This window comes from Nannospalax galili, unplaced genomic scaffold (assembly GCF_000622305.1).
Source record: "Nannospalax galili isolate Female #2095 unplaced genomic scaffold, S.galili_v1.0 scaffold290, whole genome shotgun sequence".
NCBI lineage: Eukaryota > Metazoa > Chordata > Mammalia > Rodentia > Spalacidae > Nannospalax > Nannospalax galili.
This window is the reverse complement of record NW_008331486.1, coordinates 6,550,680-6,576,919: the sequence shown is the minus strand read 5'-3', so window position 1 is coordinate 6,576,919 and position 26,240 is coordinate 6,550,680. Positions and strand designations below refer to the sequence as shown.

The 26,240-nt window shown below is 53.0% G+C and overlaps 1 protein-coding gene and 1 non-coding gene across 2 annotated transcripts; both read left to right on the top strand.

Annotated features, from left to right (window-relative positions):
• The first annotated feature begins 234 nt into the window (after positions 1 to 234).
• Positions 235 to 384, top strand: LOC115069085. Its single transcript, XR_003848404.1, has one exon. It is a non-coding gene; the product is annotated as a U12 minor spliceosomal RNA (small nuclear RNA).
• A 9,296-nt stretch (positions 385 to 9,680) lies between these two features.
• Prdm12 (PR/SET domain 12) lies at positions 9,681 to 25,816 on the top strand. Its single transcript, XM_008825753.1, has 5 exons — positions 9,681 to 9,903; positions 11,744 to 11,934; positions 13,184 to 13,339; positions 23,148 to 23,259; positions 25,440 to 25,816. The coding sequence occupies exons 1-5, from the start codon at positions 9,681 to 9,683 to the stop codon at positions 25,814 to 25,816; spliced, it is 1,059 nt and encodes a 352-aa protein (XP_008823975.1).
• Positions 25,817 to 26,240: the final 424 nt, after the last annotated feature.

The window sequence follows — 26,240 nt, the reverse complement described above, 5'->3', positions numbered from 1 at the left end:
CTGAGGGTCCTCTTTGGCCCTTGGTGCTGGGACAGGGACAGTGCAGTACGAGTTCTTATTAGGTGCTGGTGACTCAGTTCACCTTTCCTGAAGGTCTCCAAAAACCAGAAGCTTCCAGGCAGGGCTGGGCTGGTGTTTCAGAAATGCCTTGTCCTGGCCCCATGTCCCCACACTGCAGGTCCAGCCTGGCACACTGTGGGGGTGGGATATTTTCATAATTAAAATAAATCAGTGATGCCTTAAACTTATGAGTAAGGAAAATAACGATTCGGGGTGACGCCCGAGTCCTCACTGCTAATGTGAGACGAATTTTTGAGCGGGTAAAGGTTGCCCCTAAGGTGACCCGCCTACTTTGCGGGATGCCTGGGTGAAGCGATCTGCCCGACCCCCTTGTATGCTCTAAAGAGAGACGACGAGGAGGTGTGTGTTGTGCTGCTGGGGCTCTTCGTCCGCCCAACGTCACTTAGTAAGGGCACTTGGTGAGCCTTGATTAAGTAGAGCGTAAGAAACACGGGGCCTGGCTCAGCGGTTAAGAACACTGGTTGTTCTTGCAGAAGACCCGGGTTCAAATCCCAGCACCCACATGACAGTGATCGCACAGGCATTGCTTGACAGGGGGTGCACTTACCTACATGCAGGCAATACACACACATACAGCACACATAAAATAAGAACAATAAAATATTTAAAAAAAAAATAAATCAGTGATGCATGGAGAGCCTGGAGTTCCCAGAAGGTTCTGGAATCAACACAACTTGCATCTTCCTGGACATTGAAAACACAATTGCAGCTGAGAATTGGTCAGTAGGAAAGCCTGTGCAGAGCTCACACAAGCTCCTGAGCTTGGTCCCAGCACCACAGAAGGTCAACCAATCAATCAATCAATACCTCTATCTAGGCCAGTTTGACACATGTTTTTTGATGACTCAGTAGTTGAGAACATTAGACTTGCTCAAGACCGGAGCTTAGGTGGGATGGTATTCCCTAGAGTCGGAGGGCTTAGGTTGGGAGGCATTCATTCCCCTGACTGAGCCTCAGTCTCCTCCTGTCAGGTGGAGTGATGGTGACTGTCCGCATAAGAGACATGGCTACCTCTCAGAGTGGTACTCTGGCTTGGTTAGCCTGAGTGCTGCACACAGTCCTGCAGGCAAGATGGACAGAAAGCTGCTCTTCTCCCAGTGTGGCCCAGCCAGAGGCCGGAGGTAGAGATTCAGGGACGTCCCTGTGTGGAGGTGGAAGGAAAGCAGGGGTGTTAGAAGACAGTGCGGTCATGCTGAGGAGACGGCTAGACTCGGCAAAATGTCTGTTGCCTGAGTGTGAGGACCTGAGTCCAGATCCCCAGAATCCACATCAATGCCAGGTGGGTGTGGCAGCCCACTGGTAACTCTGGCCTCCAAAGGTGGAGACGGGATTTCCGGAGCAAGCTGGCAAGTGAGACCAGCCAACCTGGCGAGCTCTGGTGTGATCGATAGACCCTGCCTAACTGAGTAAAGTAGAAGTGAGATGAGGACGAGTCCTGACGTCAGCCTCGGGCCTCCACATGCACATGCATACACATGCGTATGCTCTCACACATAAGCAAAAACATGCACACATAGACATGCACACACATGAAAGTGGAAAAAGGGTAAAAAAAGACTGGTACAAATGAAAACAACAATAATAGTTTCAGTAGGCGCTCACTAAACACCTGCTGTTATTTTAAGCAGTTCCCACGATTTGTCTCAATCCTCATCCCAACATACCAAAGTAGCTGATGTAATGACTGTCTTCACCTCCAAGAAGGAGAAACTGAGTCATGGATATTCAAGGTCTCACCTAGGAACTGTTCTGGTCCCCAAGCGACAGGGTCTCCTAATCCCAGTGGCCACCATAAGAAAAGCACTTATATCCTCACAAAATGAAATACAGAAGTAGGTGAGATCGTGGACCCTGGTGCATGTATGATGTGTGTATGTGGAGGTCGGGGCACAAGTTTCCACAGATGGTTCTTTCCTTCCACGATGACGATGGGATCTGCAGGTCAAACTTGGGCCATCCAGTTGGTGCTTTTAAGTGCTGAGCCATCTTACCAGTCCTGGTTTCATATACATCTATTTTTTTTTCTTTTCTTTTCTTTTTTTTAGACGGGGTCTCCCTGTAGCCCCAGCTGTCCTGGAACTCACTATGTAGACCAGGCTGGACTTGAACTCACAGAGATCCACCTGACTCTGCCTTGTGTGCCACCATGCCTGGCTTCTTTTCTTTTCTTTTCTTTTGAGACAGAGTCTCACTATGTAACCCTGGCTGGCATGGAACTCTCTATGTAACCCAGGATAGCCTCAATCTCTTGGAGATCCTCCAGCCCCTGCCTCCCGAGTGTTGGGATTAAAGGTGTGCACCACAATGCTTGGCCAACTTTTTTAGTCATTTTAAAATTCTATTTTGGGGTCGGAGAGATGGCTCAGCAGTTAAGAGCACTTGTTTCTCTTTCAGAGGACCTGGATTAGTTTCCATCACTCATGTGGTGGCTCATAATTACCTGTAAATCCAGTTCCAGGGGTTCCAACATGATCTTCTGGCCTTCAAGGGGACCAGGCAGGCATGGTACACATCGACACCTGCAGGCAAAACACTCATACAAGTGGGTGTGGTGGCATGAGTCTTTTTTTTTTTTTTTTAAATCTTTTTGAGACAGAGGCTTCCTGTAGCCGCAGCTGGCCTGGATTCCCTGTGGAGACCAGGCTGGCCTCTAACTCACAGAGATCCGCCTGCCTCTGCCTCCCAAGTGCTGGGACTAAAGGCGTGTGTCACCACACCCAGCAGTGGCACAGGTCTTTAATCCCAGCATTCGGATGGCAGAGGCAGATGGCTCTCTATGAATTTGAGGTCACCCTGGTCTACATAGCAAGTTCCAGACCAGTCAGGGCTACATAGTGAGACCCTTATTATTATAAATAAATAATAAGTAAATAAATAATATTTTTTAAGCTTTTAAAAATATTATTTACTATTTTTATTTTATGTGTATGTATGTATTGCCTGCATGTAGGTAAGTGCACCTGTGTCATGCAATGCCCACGGAGGTCAAAAGAGGCTGTCAGATCCCCTCAGACTAGAGTTACAGACAGTTGTTAGCTGCCATGTGGGTACTGGGATTCAAACCTGGGTGTCTGCAAGAACAGTCAGTGTTCTTAACCGCTGAGCCATCTCTTCAGCCCCATAAATAAATTTTTTTTTAAATTATTTTTAGGGCAAGGTGTGGTGGCACATGCCTTTAGTCCCAGCACTCCAGAGGCAGAGGCAGGAGGATCTCTGTGAGTTCAAGGCCAACCTGGTCTACATAGTGAGTTCCAGGCCAGCTGGGGCTACAGAGAGACCCTGTCTCAAAAAAAATTATTTTTAATTATGTATATAAAAGAAGGGATATGTGCATGTGAGTGTAGGTTCCTGAAGAGGCCAGAGGTGTTGAGCTAGAGTTACAGGAGACTGTGAGCCACCTGATGTGGGTGCTGGGAACCAAACTCAGGTCCTCTGCAAGAGCAGTGTATACTCTTAACTGCTGAACCATTTCTCCAGCCCATAAATAAATATTTAACTTTTTTGGTGTTTATTGAGACAGGGTCTCCCTGTAGCCCCAGCTGGCCTAGAATTCACTATATAGACCAGACTGGCCTCAATCTCACAGAGATCCCCCTGCCTCAGCCTCCAGAGTGCTGGGATTAAAGGCGTGCACCATGACACCTGTCTATACTTAAATTGTTTAAAAAAGTTTGTTTTGTGCCAGGCTTAGGTACACACCTGCAGGCCTTGGGGGCCCTGGGCATTTCCTGACAGACCCAGGTGACCCATGTGGTCTGAAATGGTTTCTGGGGAGGGGTCAATAGTAGTAATAGTGTCAGCATCACTTTGGTGTCCACTATGCAGCTCCTGGAGCCTATGACTGTGCCCCAACACTGCAGGCTTGGTGACATGCCAACTTCTTGCTTCCATTCTACAGATGAAATCAAAGCCACATAGACAAGAGCCATCTTGTCATCCACTGGCACAGCACCCACTATGGGTCAGGCCCCGGGGAGCAGGAGACAAGGCCACCAGAGTAGCCTAGAAAGGGTTGTCATCACCTCTGGTTTCCCAGAGGGCACCCTTCCAGAAGCTAGGCTCTCAGATCAAGGACTGTGTCTGTACTCTGGGATCCATGCTGATTAGGACCTGGTGGTAACAAAGGACTAACCCAACTTGAGGCCTCTAGGATTTCCAGGGAGCAGATGAGGCAGATGGTCTGGACACAGGAGAGGCTGGTAGGGGCAGATCCCAGTTTGTGAGGAGTCAAAGCCCGACTCCTCTCCCCAAGTCCTGGCTCTGGGGGTCGGTAACTGAAGGAGGCCTAGGAACAGGAAGTCCTCTTCAGGGAAGAAAGCCAGGAAAGTTGAGTAGGGAGCTGGAGAATTGGAAGAGAGGGTATGGGTAGGTTAGGAAGGGGATGGGTGCTAACTCCTTAGAGTAGCCAGGCAGTGAGTAAGGACCCAGGCAGCTATACAAGGTGGCTGCTGCCTCAGGCCCAGGACATAACACTGTCTTCCCTTCATCCTTCCTCCATTTCCCTGCAGGACCCCTTTTCCCTAGACCCCCGTTTCTGTGTCTGAACCCCCCACCCCATTTCCTCTTCACAGTCAACCCTCTTAGTCCTAAGGTCTTGGCCCTGGCTCCTTAGCAATCCCCTGTTCAACTTCATTCAGTCTCTCAGATGTTCACTCTGTCTGTGTCCTTCCACCTCAGCCTCTAGGCACATCCAAGTTACTCTGAAGGGACCAGCTAGGGTGGTGGGCCATCTACTGGGCCTCAGGGCCCAAGGGAGGGACCAGCTATCCCCTAGCTCCAGGGAGACTCACCTGCCGGTCACCTGCCAGTCCAGGGGCTGGCTCAGAGCTTGGGGCCAGAGGTGGATTCACACACCCCCACCCCCAACCCCGGTGCCCCTTTATTTCTTCCGGGCCTGGGAGGCTAATTAGATAGGGCTGGAATGGAACTGGAGGGGGACCGGCTGTCTCTGTTCTCAGTGCCACCGCCGTCACTCGCCCACCAGGCCTGGCCAGCTCTGAGTCACGTCTATTGTAGTCGGTCCTGCGGCCCTTACTCCCCACCAGGCTTAAGCTGCCCTGTTGGGCCTTTGTCTGCGCCGGTGGGGGCGCCCTGGAGCTACGGGAACCAGGGAGGGAAGGGTGAGGGACACCGGGGCCCCTTGCTAGGAGAGTGCTTCCTGGGCCCTGGTGGGCAGGGAGAGGAGAAAGATGTAGAGGCTTGGAGAGAGATCTGGAGGGACCGGGGCGCGGTGCTGGGAGTGCAGCGGGCGGGGAGGCCGGGACGCCACCGAGGGGAAGCGGGTGGGCTAGGGAGCGTCACCGTCGCCAGCGGGGGGCGACAGCCGGGAGCTAGCGGGAACTCGCGGGCCCGGGGCGGTCGGGGGCGGTGTGGGAACCGCGGGAGGCTCCGCAGCTCAGCGCCAGGGGCGGGTCTCTCGCCGCCGGGCCGGGGCGCACCGAGCCCGGTAGGGGAGGGGTTCAGGGCGCAGATTGGCCGCATTCTTTGCCTTCTTTTCCCCCTCCGGCTCATTCCGGTCGATCGATACCTGCGCGGGACCGGCCCCCGCCGCTAATATCTTTTTAATGAGTTCGCGGGGCTTAAAGCCAGCGCGATCTGCCCTCCAGGGTGGATTTTCCCCCGGCAGATGTTCCGAGAGGAGGCGGTTAGCGGAGGCCCCGCGAGGGAGGGGGAACAAATCTCTCCCTCCGAGGGGCGAGGGCAGGAAGACTTTCTTCTAAAGTTCAAAAGAAAGACAGGCTTTCACTCGGGAGCCCCCAAAAATGAATTTCTCCGCAGACAATGGGCTTCTTTTCTTCGAGGGCCGCTGGGATGGGCGGGGCGGGAACTCATCGTTTTGGCCAAGCCTGACCGATTCCCACCTTGGGTCGAGGCTGACCCGCGCGGGCGCAGGAGCTGGAACCCGCCCTACGCTCCAGTTGTCCCTTTGCAACGCGCTGTCGCTACCTGGGCATCCCGGAGCGGAGCCCAGTACACCGTCTGGAACAAAAGTGCCCTGCAGGCTGGACCAGAACGGTGGTTGTGGATGCTGAGCCCGCGGAGATGGGAGCTGGCGCCAGGAGGGACGGCGGGACTCACCTCCGCGCTCACGCCACCGCCCTGGTACCCCAGCGCGGCGCCCTGAGAACCGCCAGAACTTGAAAGTTGCCGGGCCAGGGCGGCCGTGGGGTTCCGAGCCCCTCTTCGTGTCCCCCGACCTGGCCACCCTTCTTGATTGCAGCCATCCACCACCCACCCGATCGCGTCCTGTCCTCCCACGCCACAGGGTCCCTCAGTTCGTGGGGCTGTCGGTCTGCAGTTGCCTCCCCTGTCTCCACTCCCGTGGGCTCGGGGGGGAAGGGGCACCCGGGCAGCTAGGGTGACCTCCAGAGCCGCAGCCGATTGATTCGTTCCGCCCAGAGCCGAGGCCGCGTGAATGGGGCCCGGGCGGCTGCGGCGGCGGCGGCGGCGGCGGCGGGGATAAAGATGTTGTCCCTGAAAGGGGGAGGGGGTGCGGAGCGGGAAGCGGGGCCATTCACTCCTGGCCCGGCCCCTCGGGAAGCCGCTCGAAGAAAGGGGGCCGGGGCCTATTCAAGCCCTACGAGCCGCCCACAATGGACCGATATACTGGGGCCTCTCTATTAACGCCCATGAATATTAAAGAGATCGCGGAGCGGCGGCCTGCTGGAAGAGGGGGGCATGGGGGGCTGCGCCTGCGAGCTCTGGTCATGCCGGGCCCTAGGGAAGCATCTTCTCGAAGGCACACTAGGTGCCTGGGTCCGGATGACTCTGTTCAACCACCAGGAACCCTTGGAACCCGCAGCGTTTCCCCTCTAAATCTCTATGCAGGCAGATCAGCGCTCAGGGGTCTTGTCCTCAGGTCCCAGCACTGGACCTCTGTTTCCGGAGGCGTTGGTCTATGTGGGACTACCACTAAGTCAGTAGCTCAAAATGGGAGAGCGCAGCGGCTATACCCCAGGTCTTGGGCGCCTTAGCTGGGAGGTGGTTCTGGCTAGTGCGCCCCACCGCCACCAGCATACTCTCCCAGGAGGCGCCCCGGTCGGAACCCCAGCCGTCATCCTTGCATCTTTTGACCGCGATTGGAGTCTGGGACAGGACGCAAATGCTTCCCCTCAGGAATAAAGGACGCTGGGACTTGGATGCTTTTCACAGTGGGATGTGGTGTGGGGAATTGGCAAAATCCCGGGGAACTCCGGGGGGAAAAGCGGCCGACCCAAAGAGAAGGTGGGAGGAAACCTCAGTTTGCAATCCAACCCAAACCATTGCCAACCGGAACCCCGGGAACCAGAGAAGAGAGGGCTACCCCCAGGACCAACAGCTGTCAGCAGTCCCCTTTAGTCCACCTCAGGCGCTGAATTAGGCTTCGGGGTTGGGAGCTGGCATTCTCCCCAACATCCGCTCCTCATCTGGCTCATTCTCCACTGTCTTCACAGAAGCCAAGGTCCAGGCGCCGGTCAGGTTCCCTTGACACGCTCCATTGGATTCTATTCTCCTCCTCAGACTGGAACCCTCTGGCCAGCCAGTTAGCCGGTGTGACTCGTGCATCTGCCAGGGAATGCAGGTTCTGGAACCCTAACCCTAGCTCCTCTGCAGCGCTGCCCTCTGCTGGCGCCCTGCCCGATGGTCCCGCTTTCTGGACCCTCTGCTACGGGAGGTTTGCTTGTGAAGATTTTCTACCACCACCTTCCTCTTCCACCTGGGTTGAGGATGCCAGAGGCCACTGAACCAAACTGGGGGCCATAGAGACTGGGATCCGTGGTTGTCAGAGTGAGGCGCGCTTAGCACTGGCCAGCCCTCTTTTCCAAGAAGCATTAGAATAGTTTGTGGGAGGCCAGGTGGTTGATGTTCCACCTGAGTCCCAGGATTTTGAAGAAAGCCTGGAGAGTCTTCACTATTCAGTGAGCACCTAACCCAAGAACCCATATCAGGGTACAGAACAATTTCCACCAGGCTGTGAAACTGCAGCCACATGGGGTAGGCAAGGGTGGGTGAGGACTTAGGCAGTTGGGAGAGATGTCTCCAGTGTGCCCCCCCAATGTAGTATGTCTGGAGCTGGAGGGAGTGGGGAGCTTGAGGCTAAGTCCAGGAGGCAGCAATGCATGCAGATAACAGTGGTCTTTCGAACTGAGCAAGTTTCTGGAGAGCTAGGGAGATGGCTCTGAGGTGCTTTGGAGAGCCGAATAGTCTGCTGGTGGTGCGAAGTGGGAAGAGGGGACAGGAGGAAGGGAAAAAAAGAAGAGGGCAAAAAAGAAAGAATGTTAGGGGCCCACAAGGAAGCAGGGATGCAGTTGCCAGAAGCCAGATTGGAAAACAGCCTATCAGTGGGACCTGCAGTTTCAGAGCAGCTGGCTTTGGGTTCCCACCTTAGACCCGCACAGAGTATCCTACAGACTCCAGTATCTGGTGACCAGCTTGGATCTCCAGTCAACCCTTCCCGCTGCTTCCCACACCTAGCACTCCTAAGGCTGGGAGCCTCGAGGCCCACCAAGCCATCTTAAGCGGGATCCAGCCCCGACGGTGCCAGTGGTCCCGCCACGGCAGCCGTCTGTGCTGGAGATACTTCGCAACCGCTGCTAGTGGCGCCGTGAGCACTGCTGTTGGAGAGGCCCGTTTGAAGCGAAGCGCCGGCTTGAGCCGCGTGGTCTGCGCAGATCTGAGCAGCCTGAGCAGGAGCTGTAGGCTCAGGGTTGCTATCATAGCTTGGGGCTTGGAGCCTGGGAGAGTGCAGGGCTGGGGAGAAGACAGAGTGCCAGGGCGCCTAGGAAGAGGAGCGCAGTGCTTGCTGCCCTGGGACAGGCCCGCAGCATAGGGTAGGGATGTTGATTGCAGACCTTGCTAGGGACAGGTGGGCGCTGGGGCCTGTGGGGCGCGAAGCCTTGCGTCCCCTCTTGCTCAGTCTAGTCCCCGGAGTTCCAGCGAGCCTTGCTGCATCCCCTCCCCTGCTCCAACCCCTCCTCTCCTGGAGGAGGGCTGAGCCTCCCTCCCTGTCAGTCTTCCCAAGGGGAGAGGAGGAGGAGGAGGAGGAGGAGGAGGAGGAGGAGGAAGGATTGGAGAGGAGGGAGGAGCAGGAGGGTGACTGTTCTGAGCTGTCCTCGCGCCTCCCCCCACCCCTTGCATTAGCTCCTTAGAGCCTGGCCGGGTACAAGTCTGTCCTCCGACGTCAGGGGGTCATTAATAACCAATTAGGAGGGTCACTGCGGCTTCTATAAAGGCGCAGAGATTTTGCCAAGAGGAGGACTGTCCTGCCTGGGTGTGCAAGAAGCGACTGCGTGTCTGAGAGCCCCTGGCTGGTGTTTCTCCGCAGCCATCCATCTCCCACCCATCCCGGACCTCCCGCACCGCCTCTGCCTCCACTCGCCGCTCTCCAGTCCTCTGAACCCCTCTGCCACCTCTTCCTTCTTTTCCTATCCCCCCCCACTCACTTCCCTCCCAGTCGTCTCAATACCCGCTCCCTCTTGCGTCCTCCCTCTGCTCCTCTTCCTCCTCCTCCCACCTGACGTGTCGCAGTCCTTCTCTCGCTCCTCTACTCCCTCTTGCTGCCCACCGCTGCCCACCTCCCCGCCGTCCTTCGCTCGGCGCCGGCCAGCCCCCGGCTGCTCATGATGGGCTCTGTGCTCCCGGCTGAGGCCCTGGTGCTTAAAACAGGGCTGAAGACGCCGGGGCTGGCGCTAGCCGAGGTCATCACCTCCGACATCCTGCACAGCTTCCTATACGGCCGATGGCGCAACGTCCTGGGGGAACAGCTTCTAGAGGACAAGAGCCACCACGCCAGCCCCAAGACTGCCTTCACCGCAGAGGTCCTGGCGCAGTCCTTCTCTGGAGGTGAGTTCAGCCGTCGGGGCTTCTTTCTCTCCCTCCTGCTGGCTACCCCCAATTCCCAGGCTTGCAGCGCCTTGGTGCGCAGCGATGGGGATGCTGGGCCTGGGGCTGCTCCCTTGGAGCCTGGATATTCTCAATACTCAGTACCTCCTCAGTTTATGTTAAAGCCCGGCTGGAGCAACCGCGCCACGACCGAGAGGAGGCAGCTCGGAACGCAGCGCTCTAGGACCAAATCCCAGTGACCTGGGCGACCCTTCCCGGCTGGCCGGCTCTACTGTGTCCGCTCTCCCCACCTCACCCTCCTCCCGGAGCTGACGGTTTCCCGGCATTTAACGCCTTACTAGGCGTGTAATAGCAGTTGACTCAGAAAGAAGGGGTTTAAAATTCATTTGGTTAACTTAGGCTTGACCCGAGAAAGTTCCCACTTAAACCAAGAACTTTAAAAGGCAGCCGGGCCGGCGAGGGGGCGGAGGGCGGGCAGGCCGGAGAGAAAAAGCCGCAGAGAGCGAGGGAGAGAAAGAGAGAGCGAGAGAAGTTTCTTTTCTTTAATATGTCTCAAGTTCTTATCCCTCATTCATCACCCTGCAAACAATATCTTTCCCGGGCGCTGGCAACTCTGCGCCTCGCCCTCTTCCCCTTTAAGATCGCTGTTCCTCTCTTAATTTGCCGTGAAGACTAATTCCACTTCCATTCACGCTATGTCAACCATCTAATCCCCGCTTTTTGTAAGGGGAATTCCTCGGCCCCTTTTAAACAAGTCCCCTCCGCATTGAGCTACAATTTACTGCTACAGCTTTTTTCCTGGGCTAATGAATTTAGAATTAGCAATTTCTTTCGAATGGAGCCGAATGAATGCGATCACTTTAACAGCGTGACAAATTGCCGGCCGCGCCGCAATGGACACCGTTTAACCCCCCCCCCCCCCGCGACTTTCAGCCGGCCAACTCGCCGGGTATTTTCCCAGGTAGCTTTGAGGGGAACCTTGTTAGACCAGGAGGAGCCCCAGTGCGTCTTCGCCGCTCCCACCCCTGCCGCCGATGCCCCACCGGGGACCCTCTGGGGCCGCTGGTTCTTCTCGGTCCATGGAGACGTCTTCACAGCTCGCCTGCTCCGGGTTCTACCCTTCCTGGCACCCTAGGGCCTCCAGGAGCACTGAGGGACCCGGGCGTGCCAGGGATCACACCGAGAGCGTTCAGTCTTCCGACGCCGGTGTTTCTTCTCTCCGAGCTAGGGATCTGTCCCCAGTGCTGATCGCGACCCAACCCGGCTTCTCTGTGCGTGCCGAGCCGGGACGCGCAGAGAACGCTGAGTGACCAGCCGAAGCGCACGGAACGAGGTGGAATAAAAGAGTCCCGGGTCGGACGTTCCCTCCCCGTGAGACCCGGCCTCAGTTTCCTTGTCTGTAAACAGGCGCTGCGGTCTCTCTGGCTCCTAAGCTTTTCTGGGATGGAGGGCGCTGAAAGTTGTAAATGTTTGGAGAATTCGTGGCGACCCCAAATCGCTTTTAGAAATGAGCCCAAGGGTTGAGGATGTCACTCCGCGGTAGAGCGCTCCATGCGTAAGACTTTGGGTTCGATCCCCAATAACTCCCCTCGAAAAGCAAAAAGAAATGAACCGTGATGTACCGCTTACTTTTGAGGCCGGAGAGGATTCAGGGTTGCAAACAGAGAAGGCGGTTATTGAGCCTGGGCTCCTGTCTATAACCCGCGCCGCGGGAGAGAGCCGCTGGAGAGACTCGCTGAGCGGCTTGCGCTGGCAGGCTCTGGGCAGGGCAAGGGTGCGGCCTGGATGGGAAGGGCAGGGCCTCCTCTGCTCAGGTGTGACGGTTCCTCCGACCCCACAGAGGTGCAGAAGCTGTCCAGCCTGGTGCTGCCTGTGGAGGTGATTATTGCCCAGAGTTCAATCCCCGGCGAGGGCCTGGGCATCTTCTCCAAGACGTGGATCAAAGCAGGCACGGAAATGGGCCCCTTCACTGGTCGCATCATTGCTCCGGAGCACGTGGATATTTGCAAAAACAACAACCTGATGTGGGAGGTAGGTGGGGCTGGTGGAGCCAGCGGCAAGCCTGTTCCTCCTTGCTTTGCCTCTAGAAAACAGGGCTCCACTTCACAGATGGAGGGTGCGGAATGTGAAAGGGTCCTGGTACACAGGCTGGGAAGCCACCCTTGGGGGTGTCCTCTAAATACCCATATTCTTTCCCTGGTCAAAGCAGCCAGTTAGGCAGGCCTCTAAAGCTGGTCCGGGGTGAGGTGTGGCCAGAACAGAGGGCAACAGAAGTTGGTGTTTCTTGGGAATTGGCTTCCCAGCCCCAGGCCAAATGACAAACCAGAATTATTGCTCATTTGGTGTTGAGTCAGCGGTCTGAGTCCCTAGCCTGCAAGCTGTGAGTTCCCTCAGCAGTCCTGTCTGTGATTATTCCTATTTTGCAGAGGAAACTTGGCTCTGAAAGGCCCTCTGTCTCCACCTCATAGTGCCAGATACTAGGGAGGAGCCCCCCCACCTCGGGTCCAGTCCAACAATCCTCCTCCAGGGTCCTTCCCCTGAAGACTCAGACATCCACAGCAGTCAGCTGGGAAGGACAGGCCCTCATCTCCTTCTTTCCCCTACTGCTACCCAGGCAGGCCCAGTGGCCTGCAGTGGAGGAGCCCAATGTGATACCATGTAGCTGTTCACAGGAGGAGAGAGCAGAGAGATGACCCCAGGATCTCTCTTTACCTCACCTTCTCCCTCCTCTGGAAACCTGGGCCTGCAGCTGTCTTCTAGTTGTTACCCAGACAGGAAGCTAGGGTGTGGTTTGACTTAAGCAGTTCCACAAAGGAGCTTAGGTCAGGCCAAGGGACCCCAGTGAGCTAGCCTTGCCTCCTAGGTTCTTTTATCCCTCTTGGAGATCCTGCCTTGGAAAGCCCTGTGATCAGGATTCCCCAGATCACATCCCCCAGTACAGCTAGCAGGAGGCCATGTTTCCTGGTTAGTGATCCCTTAAAGACCTTCATCTTTTGGGGATGGCAGGGTCTAGCATCAGGAGCATCTTGCAATGAACCCATGGGGATCCTAGAGACTGGCTCCCTATTGGCCACTTCCAGCTGGCTAGCCTCAGGCAAGTCACTATGCCCCCTAACTTCCCTTTCCTAGGCTGGAAAGTGAAAGGGATATAATAGATTTATCTACTTCCTGGAGCTGTTGGGAGAGTGTAGATTTGTGTGTGGATTTGTCTGGCAGGATTACAGGATTACACATGTGCCATGGCCCTCCCTCACCTGGTCTCTGCTCCACCTGTGCCTAGGTGTTCAATGAGGATGGCACAGTACGTTACTTCATTGATGCCAGTCAGGAGGACCACCGGAGCTGGATGACCTACATCAAGTGTGCACGGAATGAGCAGGAGCAGAACCTGGAGGTGGTTCAGATTGGCACCAGCATCTTCTACAAGGCCATCGAGGTGTGTGCATGTACCGTAGTGTAGGGACAGAGGCAGACATCCCATGGTGGGGAGTGTGCAGAACAGCTGTGTCCTACAACCACGGATGATAGAGGTCATCGATGCTGGTCTGTCCAATTGACTCTCCCTGGCTGTCAGGCTAAGGTCCATGTGACAGGATCACCAGGAGCATCCCCTGTATGGAAAGCTTTCTGCTGTAGCTTGGAAAGGATGGAACTTGGATATTATGTAAGTCTCAGTAGTGAGGTTTGGGGAACTGGTGGAGATTACGTGGGGGTCCTGAAGGCAGAGTAATACAAGGAGCAGGATGCCAAGTGGGCAGGCTGAGGAATGCTTTTGGGTGTGAGAAGGGACATATGTCCACAGTGGTCACATGTTTAGCTCTGTCATCTGCATGCGTGGGGTCCAATGGCGTGTGGCTCATGATCAAAATCTTGGCAATAACTCCCTGTGTGCCAGGCCTTGCTTGCATGCTGGATATATGTTATTGTGTTTAGTTCTCACACAACCTCTTAAGAAGGATCTTGAGATTATCCACGGTTCATGGATGGGGAAACCAGGCCTAGCTTGGTGGCTGGCAGTTCTGCAGCTCATGTGGTAGCAGAGGCATTAGCACCAACGACTGTGCTGTGTCTCAGAAGAGGAAAGGCAAGGGGCAGAAGGGTAGCTACTGCCTCTCAGGGTGTTGGGGCCGGGATGAGAATGGAGCCAGGGCCAAGGCCTAGGAAGGGAAACCAGGCAGTCCTGTCGGTAGGGGATGCTTGGCAGAGGCAGGAAAGCTACAGGTGTCAGGGAAGGTGGTGAGAGAGAGACTGATGTTGCTCAGGTACGTGAGGAGGTGCTGAGTTCAGACCAAGCTGCACAGTGGTAGCCGAGGGGCCACACCTGCAGGGTTCTCTGAACAATGTCCCTTAGCATTTGGCTCTGTCTGGTCTAGGAATGTAGGAAACTGTTCAAACACTGTGAGGGGAGCAGGATTGACCCAACACATTTTTCTAGACCATGCACTTTTGCCCCTTTACCAGGGAATTGCAAGCCAGGTATGAGGGTACTTGGGCTTGGTTGTTTTTTAAGCAGTGGTCTGGTAGCTCTTTGAGGCCAGAAAACAGCTTCCTTTGCATCTGCACTCTACTTACTAGCAGCGACTCTGAGCCTGAAGCTTAAGGCTCTTTGGATGATCAGGCCTGATGGCTTCTGGGACTGGGGTTCCACTGGCCCAGGCTCTAGGGACTTTCCCAGGGATGACATCAGGATGACCTTTGCTTGGGCCTTGTGTGACCAAGCCTTGGGTCCCACCAGAGGATCAGCCCCAGGAACACCATGAGGTAGAGAGTAAGGAAAGGTAGCCAGGCCTTCCACTTGTGTTCAGGAGTGCCGGGGCGTTAAGAGGCATCAAGGAAGCACTAACAGTGGCTTGACCTGGGTGGCTCCTATGAGCATCTGGAAAGGTTGCCACCTCCTAGAACTGGCTTTGGTGCAGGTGAACCCCATCTTTAGCTGCATATATTCCCAAGGGTTCTCATTCCCCTTTGACACACACACACACACACACACACACACACACACACACACACACGGGCACATCCACACACTTCTGGACTGTGGCAATGGAAGACAAGCATTTATCATCTTTCTTGTGCATGCACGCACACACACACACACACACACTCCCAAACCTGCACATTAACATACATACACAAAGTTGCTCATGTACACACACACATATATACCACATGTGTGCAAACACACATACGTGCACAGAGAGAGAGAGACAGACAGACAGACAGATATAGAAGACTGGTTAGGAATGCTTATGTCATTTTGGCAAGAGGGCTCCCAGCTGGGGTAGATAGGTGACCTGAGTTCATCCTGTAAGGTACATCAAACTGGCGGAAATCAAAACAGAATCAGGATGCATGAATAGACATTTATCCAGAAGTTTGAATTCAGAAGGCAGGGTGGTTGAGGAAGATTTCCAGGGAGGGACTGGAATTTGTATGATCAGGAGGAAAATTCATCCATGTTTATCAGAAATTTAAGTATATAGCAGACACGTATACACATTTACATAGTATATATAATACTATGCATGTAATGCACAGTCCACCAACCTAAGAAGGGACTGTTTTAAGTGATGGGTAAGGACACAAAAAATGCTCTCAAATTACTTTTCATAAGTGAACTTGAGCGTATTTTTTTCATGGTAGCAATTTTCTCAACCCACTTCCTCACCATGTCCAAATCCCACTGATGTGTTTGGGTGTGTGTACCACAGTTGGGGCAGGGCAGGGGCTCAGGGGTCACACAGCCTTTCTTGGCCAGACCAGAGATGTCGGGCTGCTCCCCAAACATCTTGAACAATCATCTGTTTGTTCCGTGTTAATGGTGGGGTGGGGGTAAAGAAAGAGACCTTTGCCACAATGTTTTTTTAATCTTTCTACCACTCACAAGTGCTATTTATATTTCATAAGAGTAACCCATTACTAGGGAAGACTTCTCTCTTCAGTAAGCAGAATATACTATTACACAGAAGATTCCACAAATACAGAATCACAGATCTCCAAATGGGGCAGAGGTGACCTGGATTGGGAACCAGGCAGACCCTGGAAAATGCACAAGTTCTGCATCCCGAAGCAACCTCCTGGCTTTGCTTCTGCTGGACACTAAGTCCTGCGTTGGTGCCTCAGGTGGCATTTCTAGAAAGTACCCAGTTCTTAGCAAGGGGGCACTGAATACTGAACAAATAAGTCTTTCTTTGGGAGATGGAGTGCCCACAGGGACCTACCTCTTTCAGGAAAACAAACCTGACTGACCCAGAGTCTGCCTGACTCTAGAAACCATCACAAGGTAAAGACGGAGGAATCTGTTAAATCTGTTCGGGGTTTACAATTGGAAGCGAATCCCTGCTCTTTCCTGCTCTTTCCTGTCTCTGCTCCATTGTATTGTATTGGCAGATGGTTGTGCGCTGAGATGGAGGCTTTTTCTTTCTGCCACTCGCCTTCTGGGTTCAGGCAGCTGAGCCTTTTATTTCTTCCTAGAGCCTCACCTCTCTTTTCTTGACTCTGAGGTCTAGCACTGTTTTCCTTTTGACCTTGCTTCGAAGTGGCTCTGATGATTACCATGATGAATAATCAGCACCGTTAATAATGCTACCCAGAGCCTTTCTCATGTGCCACGGTGCTGACATCCTTTTCAAAAGGTCATAGCAACATTTTGCTGTTGTACTGGGCTTAGCGCATGCTAAGTACATGATCTACCACTGATTTACACCTCCAGCCTTGCAGCTCTGTGTGTGTGTGTGTGTGTGTGTGTGTGTGTGTGTGTGTGGTGTCTGGTGTGGTCTGTGTACATGTTTATGTGGTTATGTATACCTGTGAAGGCCAAAGGTAGACAGTCAAGTGTCTTCCTCTATCACTCTCCACCTTTATTTATTTATTTATTTATTTATTTATTTATTTATTTATGTCTTTTTGAGACAGGGTCTCCCTGTAGCCCCAGCTGACCTGGAACTCACTATGTAGGTAGACCAGGCTGGCCTTGAACTCACAGAGATCCGCTTGCCCCTGCCTCCCCAGTGCTGAGATTAAAGGGGTGTGCCGTCATGCCCGTATGTATGTAAGTGTATCAGATTCCCTGGAACTGGAGTTACAGACGGTTGGTAGTCACCATATGGGTGCTGGGAACCAAACCCGGGTCCTCTACAAGAGCAGCCAGTGCTCTTAACTGCTGAGCCATCTCTCCAGACCCTCTCCATCTTATTTTTCGAGACAGGGTCTCTTGCTGAACTTGAAGTTCATCACCTATTTGGCTAGGCTGGCCATCCAATGAGCTCCAGGGATCTGCCTGTTTCCATCCTCCCTCCACGCTGCTCCACCCTGAAAGGACCAGAGTGATAGACATGTACCAGAGTGCCAGAAACCCAAATTCAGATCCTCAGGCTTAAATGACAGGCACTTCTACATATGAGCTGTCTCCCCAGATCCTATATAACATTAAACATTTTTAATTATATTTAAAATTTTTATTTTGTGTTGTGGAGACATGAGTATGCCATGGTCTGCATGTGGAGGTCAGAAGTCTTCCACTACCATATGGACCCCGGGGATCAAACTCAGGTCATCAGGCTTGGTGGCAGGCACCTTTGCCTGCTAAGCCATCTTGCCTGCTCCTGTGCAGCTTTAAAAACAGAATCTGCTCAGCCTGCAGGATGCTCTCTGTTTTATCCCCATTGCATCTCATTCCATTCATTTTCATGGTGATGGGGGATTGAACCCAAGGCCTTGAACATACTGAGTAAATGCTTTACTGCTGAACTATTTTAATAATGAAGAAATGGAGGTTGAAGGTTCGGGGATTCAGGAAGATTGCTGAACTGTGATTTGAACCCAGGCCTGTCTGTTACAGAGCTGGAGTACTGATCACCATGCCATGTGGCCTCCTGGCCAGTATCTATTTGCTGGAACTCTATTAATTGGAGTGTCAGGACATCTGTGCACAATGGAAATTGATGATCGTCCAGATGACAGAGATGCTTGTGTGCCACTCGGGGGAAGGGGCAGGTGTCAGGGCCTCCCGGGATCATGTTCAATGGGGCGTCATGAATTTGTATTAGGAAAGCAAACCCCAAAGCCCAGCATTGCTCTTGTATTATTGAACGGAGCCAGACAGAACTTAAGGCTAATCGGGAAATTTAAGAACAAACTGAAAGGCCATGAGACTTGTCAACAGGAGGCAGGCGTTGCTGTTTCCCCCAGGTTGGACAGTGTGAATTTTACAGCAAGGAGATTGGTTCCTTTGGGGATTGCTTTAATGGTGGTATGTCTTGAGAAAGTCTCTCTTCCCTAGAAACATGAATGACCAGCTGACTCGGGCCCTCCCAGTTCCTGTGCAGTGTCTGGTCTGGGCCAGTTGGGGTCTGAAGGAACAGTGCCTGAGAGGGGCCTGCAGGGGACAGTGACTGGTCCCAGCACTGAGGTGGTCAGGAGGTGCAATCCCAGGAGTCTCTGGAGAAGAAGCTGCAGGCTCTGGAGTCTCCTGGGCTCCATCACGGGTGTTTGTTGGATGTAGAGCATGTAGAAGAAGGCAAGGGTCCAGGCTCTAAAGTACAGAGTGACTCTGTGAAAGTGATGTGGTCTCCCCCACAGCTCATAGCATCCAGCTGTCTTGGGACTGTGCAGTGTCTGGTCTGGGCCAGTTGGGGTCTGAAGGAACAGTGCCTGAGAGGGGCCTGCAGGGGACAGTGACTGGTCCCAGCACTGAGGTGGTCAGGAGGTGCAATCCCAGGAGTCTCTGGGGAAGAAGCTGCAGGCTCTGGAGTCTCCTGGGCTCCATCACGGGTATTTGTTGGATGTAGAGCACGTAGAAGAAGGCGAGGGTCCAGGCTCTAAAGTACAGAGTGACTCTGTGAAAGTGATGTGGTCTCCCCCACAGCTCATAGCATCCAGCTGTCTTGGGAACACGTTTCATTCTCAATTCCAGTACATTCTGCTCAGTAGGTTTCCTTTCCTAAAAAGTGTTGCTGTTTTGTGTATATGTGTATCAAAGTAAAATATGCTCATTTTTAAAAACTAGTAAAAGCTGTGTGTGGTGGCACACGCCTTTAATCCCAACTCTTGGGAGGCAGAGGCAGGTGGATCTCTGTGAATTCAAGGCCAGCCTGGTCTACATAGTGAGTTCCAGGACAGCTGGGGTTACAGGGAGACCCTGTCTCAAAAGGACCAAAGTAAATACATAAATAAAAAGTTAGTAAAAATGGAGTCATGCTGTACCTTCATGCTGCTCTTATAAAGTTAAATCATCATTTTTTTCATAGTCTCAGAATGACAGGGGCTGGAGAGATGGCTCAGAGGTAAAGAGCACTGACTGCTCTTATAGAGGACCCAGGTTCGATTCCCAGCGCCCAGGCTGGATTCTCAACACCTACATGACGGCTAACCTCCAGTTCCAGGGCATCAGATGCATCTTCTGATCTCTGCGGGCACTGCATGACAGGGGTGCACTTACAGGCATGCAGGCGATACACTCATATACTTGAAATTAAAATAGTAAAAATAAAATATTAAAAAATGACAAATCTGGGGTTGGGGATTTAGCTCAGTGGTAGAGTGCTTGCCTAGCAAGAAAGGCCCTGGGTTCGGTCCTCGGCTCCGAAAAAAAAAAAAAAAAAAAAAGACAAATCTTCCAGGGAAAGACATGCAGAGAAGCAGTGGTAAAAACTAGACACCCAGAGCAGGAGAGAGTGAGTGCTCACGATTCACCTGCAGCGTGGCTATGCTTTATGTCTCCGTGCTTTAACTTTTAAGCTGAATGCAATTAATTTTAGTCTTTAAAAGCACATTAACAGGGGCTGGAGAGATGGCTCAGCAGTTAAGAACACTGACTGTTCTTGCAGAAGACCCAGGTTTGAATCCCAGCACCCACATGGCAGCTAACAACTGTCCGTAACTCCAGTTCCAGGGGATCCAACAGCCTCTTCTGTCCTCCAAGGGCACTGCACGACACGGGTGCACTTACCGACATGCAGGCAATACACACATATAAAAATAATAAATAAAATATTTTAAAACACATTAATAGGAGGTAGGTAGATCTCTGTGAGTTCGAGGCCAGCCTGGTCTACCTAGTGAGTTCTAGGCCAGCTGGGACTACAGGGAGACCCTGTCTCAAAATTACCAAAAAAAAAATTTGCATTTTTATTTTTCATTTATGTATTTACTTTTTTTTCATACTGTGGGGTCAATCTTAAGACTTGTACATGCTACGCAAATGCTATAGCAGTCAGCTATACCTCTAGCCCCTGAACCATTTGTTTGTTTTTGAGACTGGATCTCACGTAGCCCAGGTTGGTCTCAAACTCACTATACAGGCAAAAATGACCTTGAACTTTTGATCCTCCCATCTCTACCTCCCCAGTAATGGTATTCCAGAATATGCTGCCGTACCTGGGCAACTTGCCTGAGGTCACTTGCTGGGTAGGTACAGGGCTCGAGCGGTCCCCAACGTCTCTGACCAGGGCTGAGCAGGGCTCCCCTGCAGCAGGTCTCCTACAGGGCTGGGTGAAGGCAGCCTAGGAGCCAACTGCTGTAGCTGAACTGTGCTTTGTCAATGTCTGGCTTTAGCTGATGCTCAAAGCCAGGGTCAGGATATTATCAGAGACAACTTACACTCAGTTGGGGAAGCTGAAGGATTGTGTTCCCTGTTGCCCTCACTACAAGGAAACTGAGAGGCAAAGACTTGTCTAAGGTCACAAAGGGGCCCAGTGACACACGACTCATCTGCACTGTCTTGTAGTCTGTTTCTAAATCCATATTGGTTTTGTTCATTTTGTTTTTGTTTCTTGGTTTTGTTTCGAGTCAGGGTCTCACTCTGTAGCTCTGGTTGGCCTGAAACTCATTATGTAGACCAGGTTGGCTTTGAACTCACAGAGATTCACCTGCTTCTGCCTCAGGAGTGCTGGGAGTAGTCATAACCTAGCCTCAATGAAAGATTAAAAAACCCCTCTCTTCTCTGGTCCTCTTCCAGAACAGGCCTCCAGCTCTGACCCTCTGGCCTCTTAGATGATGACCATGACTGGAAATAACCAGAGAGGCCTAAGAACATTCACTGTGGTGTGAGATTCTAAGCCACTGTGGTCTTTGAAGCTTTGACTCATTTTCCTTGTGCTCAGAAGTTGTATTTGACTTTTCCATATTTAAACCCCTCCTCTGGAATTGGTATGCTACCTTGCATCTTACTACATACATGCCTCTGGGCTTCTAGGATGCCCTGTAGGCCATGGGTTGGTGGCAAGAGGCTTGGTGACCCCAGACTGAGTCTCAGAAGGGTAACAGTGCCGAGATACCTGCACCTCCCTGGCCTTGCCCTCCTCTCTTAACTCTCTCTCCTTTTAGGGTCAAGCAGAGTCTACAGATGATCTGAGGGTCTTCTGGCCTCTGCATGGAAAGAAGCCACAAGAGTTCTGAGTTTGTGTGTGTGTAGCATGGCTCTCAAGCCAGGCCCACATGGAAGGGGAGGAGCTCTCCCTGACCATGGAAAGTAGGTGGCTCCAGACACCCCTGGATGGAATTCCATGTGATCTTAGTGTGCATGTGTATGTATGCCCGTGTAGTGTGTGCGTGTGTGTGTGTGTGTGTGTGTGTGTGTGTGTAAGACATCAACCTCAAATACTTCAGGAGTCTTGTGTTTTGAAACGAGGTCTGTCACTGGCTTGGGATTTGGCTATTAGGCTAGGCTGGCTGGCCTCCACCTACCTCCACTTTCCCAGCACTGAGAATATAAGTGCGAGAGCACCACCAAAGCCAACCTTTTCATGTGGGCTCTAGGAATCAAACTCATGTCCTCAGACTTGCAAGGCAAAGATTTACTAACCAAGCTATCTTCCCAGGCCCCATATGGTCTCCTGTGCCTCAACTATGAGAACCTACCAGAAAAACAAAGCAGATGTTGTCAGGGATGTGGGAGTTTCTCTGGGCACCTCACATAGTGACCCCTAGGAGCTGTGGCTAGCATTTCTGGGGGACCAGGCCTCAGAAGAGAGAGGGGATGTGCTCATGCTTGTTCTGCTTGGCTGGGGCCTGGAGGACAGGCTTTCCAACCCCCTCAGATAGTCACCACAAAATGTGCTTGATCAACAGCTGTCTTCAATCATTTTCTTGAGAGCAGCCAAGTCTGGTCATTGGCTTTTCCCTTCTTGGTGGTGGACTTAGGACATGGTGAAAGATTTTTGTTTAAGGTTTGGGTATGTCCAGAGGTGGAGGCATTTAACAATCCAAAGTCTTTTTTAGCATCTGTCATGTGCATGGAGTCCTGCAGAGCCCTATTCTGGAGTGAGCGAGAAGCACGTGTGACTTGATGCTGCCTGTGGGTGCTGCGTTAAGAAATGTTTCTAGGGGGCTGGAGAGATGGCTCAGTGGTTAAGAGCACACTGGCTGCTCTTGTAGAGGACATGGGTTTGATTCTTGGCACTGGTATAGTGGCTAACAACCGCCAGTAACTCAAGTTCCAGGGGAATTCAACGCCCTCTTCTGACCATCACAGGCATTTCAGGACATCGGTGCACTTACACACATGCAGGCAATATATTCACACACATATGAAAAAACATAAATAAGCCAGGTATGGTGGCACACCCCTTTAATCCCAGCACCTGGGAGGCAGAAGCAGGCAGATCTCTGTGAGTTCAAGGCCAGCCTGGTCTACATAGTGAGTTCCAGGCCAACTGGGACTACAGGGAGACCCTGTCTCAAAAGGACCAAAAAATAAAAATAAGTCAGGTGTGATGGCGTATGCCTTTTGCTGTCTTTGAGGCTGGCTGTTTCTAGCTCTCTTGGGTAAAAAAATGGAAAAGTTTTCTAGGTTTTCATCTCCTGTTACTTTTGTTTGCTGTGAGGCTTTTTTTTTCTTTAAAGACAGGGTCTCAGGCTGGAGGGATGGCTCAGTGGTTAGGCGCACTGGCTGCTCTTGTAGAGGACTTGGTTCAGTTCCCAGGACTCACAAGGTGGCTGACAAACATCGGTAACTCCAGTTCCAAGGGATCCAATGTCCTCTTCTGGCCTCTGTGGGCATTGCACAGGTGCACCCACCGAGATGATGAGGACAGAAATGATGATAAGGTCAAGGCAGAGAGAGGGTTCATGTCCTGAGGCCTCCACGTCTATACAGCTCAGGCCGAATGACTCAGTGGGTACGGCCCCAGTTGTGGTTTCTCAAGGCTAAGACTCCATCCACATCTCGTGGATGTGTAGCAGTGTTCTGAGAGTCTTACCTCTGATGCCACCTCCTTGACCTCCTCTTGCCCCTCTCCCTGCAGATGATCCCTCCTGACCAGGAACTGCTGGTGTGGTATGGAAACTCCCACAACACCTTCTTGGGCATCCCCGGTGTGCCAGGGCTGGAGGAGGAGCAGAAGAAAAACAAACATGGTAGGTATTCCACATGGGGTTCACAGTGACAACCATTCACGGAGGGGAGAGCCGAGGACAGGGGAAGGTAGGGAGCCTCCAAGGACGCCTGCTTCAACCTCCAGCAGCATCAAAGAAATGAGACTTACTGATCAAATGAGGACGATGTCCCCAGAGCAACCTGCATGGTCTGAGCATGGGTAGAAGGCAGTCCTGTTACCTTGACACGATAGGCTGTGTGCAGACAGATGGGAAAATCCCTGAAAGGCAACAGGCTGTAGGAGGAGAGCTGGGCCGGGCAGCAGGAACCTGTATTGATTTCTAGATCTGCTGTGTGATCAAGGTTTCCTCATCTATAAACAAAAGGTATTGGGTGAGGTGATCTTTAAGTCCTTTCTAGCTCTGCAAACTTCCTGGAGCAGGGTCCAGCACAGAACAGTTGCTCAGTATAAGGCCTCTGAATGGAGGTAGGGCAGAGCAAGTCTGTGTGTCCTGGGACACAGCCCATCACAGTAGAAATCCCTGGCTCAAGACCCATGGTCTGCTGAGCACTAAGCTAATTGGTTCCTGGGAGTAAAAAATGAAAGCCTTTTAGTGAGTATAACTCTCCCTGGGCCTGACAAAACCCTTGTGAAATTTGATTTTTTTTTTGAGGCAGGGTCTCGTGTTCCCTAGGCTGGCCTCAAACTCATTATGTAGCCAAGAATAACCTTGAACTTCTAAGTCTCCTGTCTCCACCGCAAGTGTTGGGACTACAACAGGAGTGCATCATTATGGCCTCCCCCCCCCCGTTTTTTGGTCTTTTTGAGACAGGGTCTCCCTGTAGCCCCAGCTGGACTGGAACTCACTATGTAGACCAGGCTGGCCTTGAACTCACAGAGATCCGCCTGCCTCTGCCTCCCGAGTGCTGGGATTAAAGGTGTGCACCACCACACCTGCCTGACTGCCTCTGCCTCCCGAGTGCTGGGATTAAAGGTGTACACCACCACACCTGCCTGACCCCCCCCCACTTTAAATTTATTATTTTTAGAGGACTAGCCTCAGGCTTGTGAGCTTGTGTTTATAGAACCCTCACCCTGTGGCTCGTGGTTTAGTGGTTTACCGACACTGATTTCTCTGAATATCATTGTTGCCTCCATTTGGGGACAAGAAAACAAGAGACAGGAGGTCCAGGTTCAATGGGCACTCAGAGGCTATCTGGGAGATGAATAAATTTGTTTAAAGAGATCACAGTGGCTATCCTTTACTAATGGCCTTCTGATGAGGCAGACAGTTCTCATATTTGAACTAAGGTAAAGCACTTAGCACCGAGAAAATTTCCAGAGATATCAGTTTTTCTGATGATCTTGCAAAATCTTGCTAGTTCTTAGATGTGGTACTGGCTCCCTCCTCCTTTTATTATTTATTTACTTATTTTACATTTGATTTTGTGTGTGTTTGGACATGTGAAGGCCAGAAGACAACTAGTGGGCGTCAGTTCTTGCCATCCTACCACGTGGGTCAGGGACTCAGGTCATCAGGCTAGATGGCAAGCACCCTTACCTGCTATCTTGTCTGCTGTAGGCTCCCATATTTTTCTTTTAAAAGATTTACTTTTTTCTTTTCGGTCTTTTTTGAGATAAGGTTTCCCTGTAGCCCCGGCTGGCCTGGAACTCACTATGTAGACCAGGCTGGCCTTGAACTAACAGAATTCCGCCTGTCTCTGCCTCCCGCGTGCTGGGACTAAAGGCATGCATCACCATGCCCAGCAAGATTTACTTATTTTTATTCTATGTGTATGAGTGCCTGCACGTATGTATGTGCACCTCCTGTGTGCCTGGTACCTGAAGAGGCCAGAAGAGGGCGTCAGATCCCCTGAAACTGGTGTTATGGGTGGTTATGAGCCAGCAGTGGATGCTAGGAATCCAACCAAGTCCTCTAAAGAACAGCCAGTGCTCTTAACTCACGGGCTCTAGGCTCCCATTTTTCAGATGAGAAAGCTGGGATTTACTGGGGCCGTGTCGCCAAGTCCTCTTAGGTCGAGGACGATCTGAACTCTAAACGCTTTTTGAGTCCAGCCAGGCCCTTGGTGCCCCGGGGGTGGCTGCTGCAGGGGAGCGCGTGGGTCCAGGCGCAGCGGTCCTCGGTGTGGGTGCTAACCGGGCTGCTCTGTCTCCTCTCCCGCCCGCGCCGTGGGCCCCGCGCTCTGCCCACGCGGCCAGAGGACTTCCACCCCGCGGACTCGACGGCGGGCACGGCCGGCCGCATGCGCTGCGTCATCTGCCACCGGGGCTTCAACTCGCGCAGCAACCTGCGCTCGCACATGCGCATCCACACTCTGGACAAGCCCTTCGTGTGCCGCTTCTGCAACCGCCGCTTTAGCCAATCGTCCACGCTGCGCAACCACGTGCGCCTGCACACGGGCGAGCGCCCCTACAAGTGCCAGGTGTGCCAGAGCGCCTACTCGCAGCTGGCCGGCCTGCGCGCGCACCAGAAGAGCGCGCGCCACCGGCCGCCCAGCGCCGCACTGCTGCCCGCTCCCGCCGCCGCCGCCGCCGCAGCCGCCGCCGCGCACCACCTGCCCGCCATGGTGCTGTGAGACCCCGCGCGCCCCCACGCCTGCCTTGCGGACCGGCCCTCCGCGCCGCGCGCGCCCCAGAACCGCCCCCCTGGAACCCGCTACCGCTCCGTCTCGCAGATGAGTGCGTCGAGAGGCGACGTCCCCTTTTCCCAGGCCACCCGGCTGGCGTGGCTGCCCCGTCGCCTCGTCCTGGCAGTGGTCCCCATCTCGGAGTCCTCACGAGATATCTCCCTCGTGGATGGCAGGAGAAGACACAGAAGGTTCCCGAGGGCCCTCCGCGGGCCCCAAGCAAAAATGGAGGGACAGTCACCTCCTTGGCCGGAGGTGGGCCCAGGGCGGGCGGTACCCATCTCTGTCTCCTGGGAACGGTGTCCTGATGTGTCCGGGGACAGGGAATGACCTTGAGCGTTGAGAGCGAGTGGGACCAAAAGGCAGTCAGCAA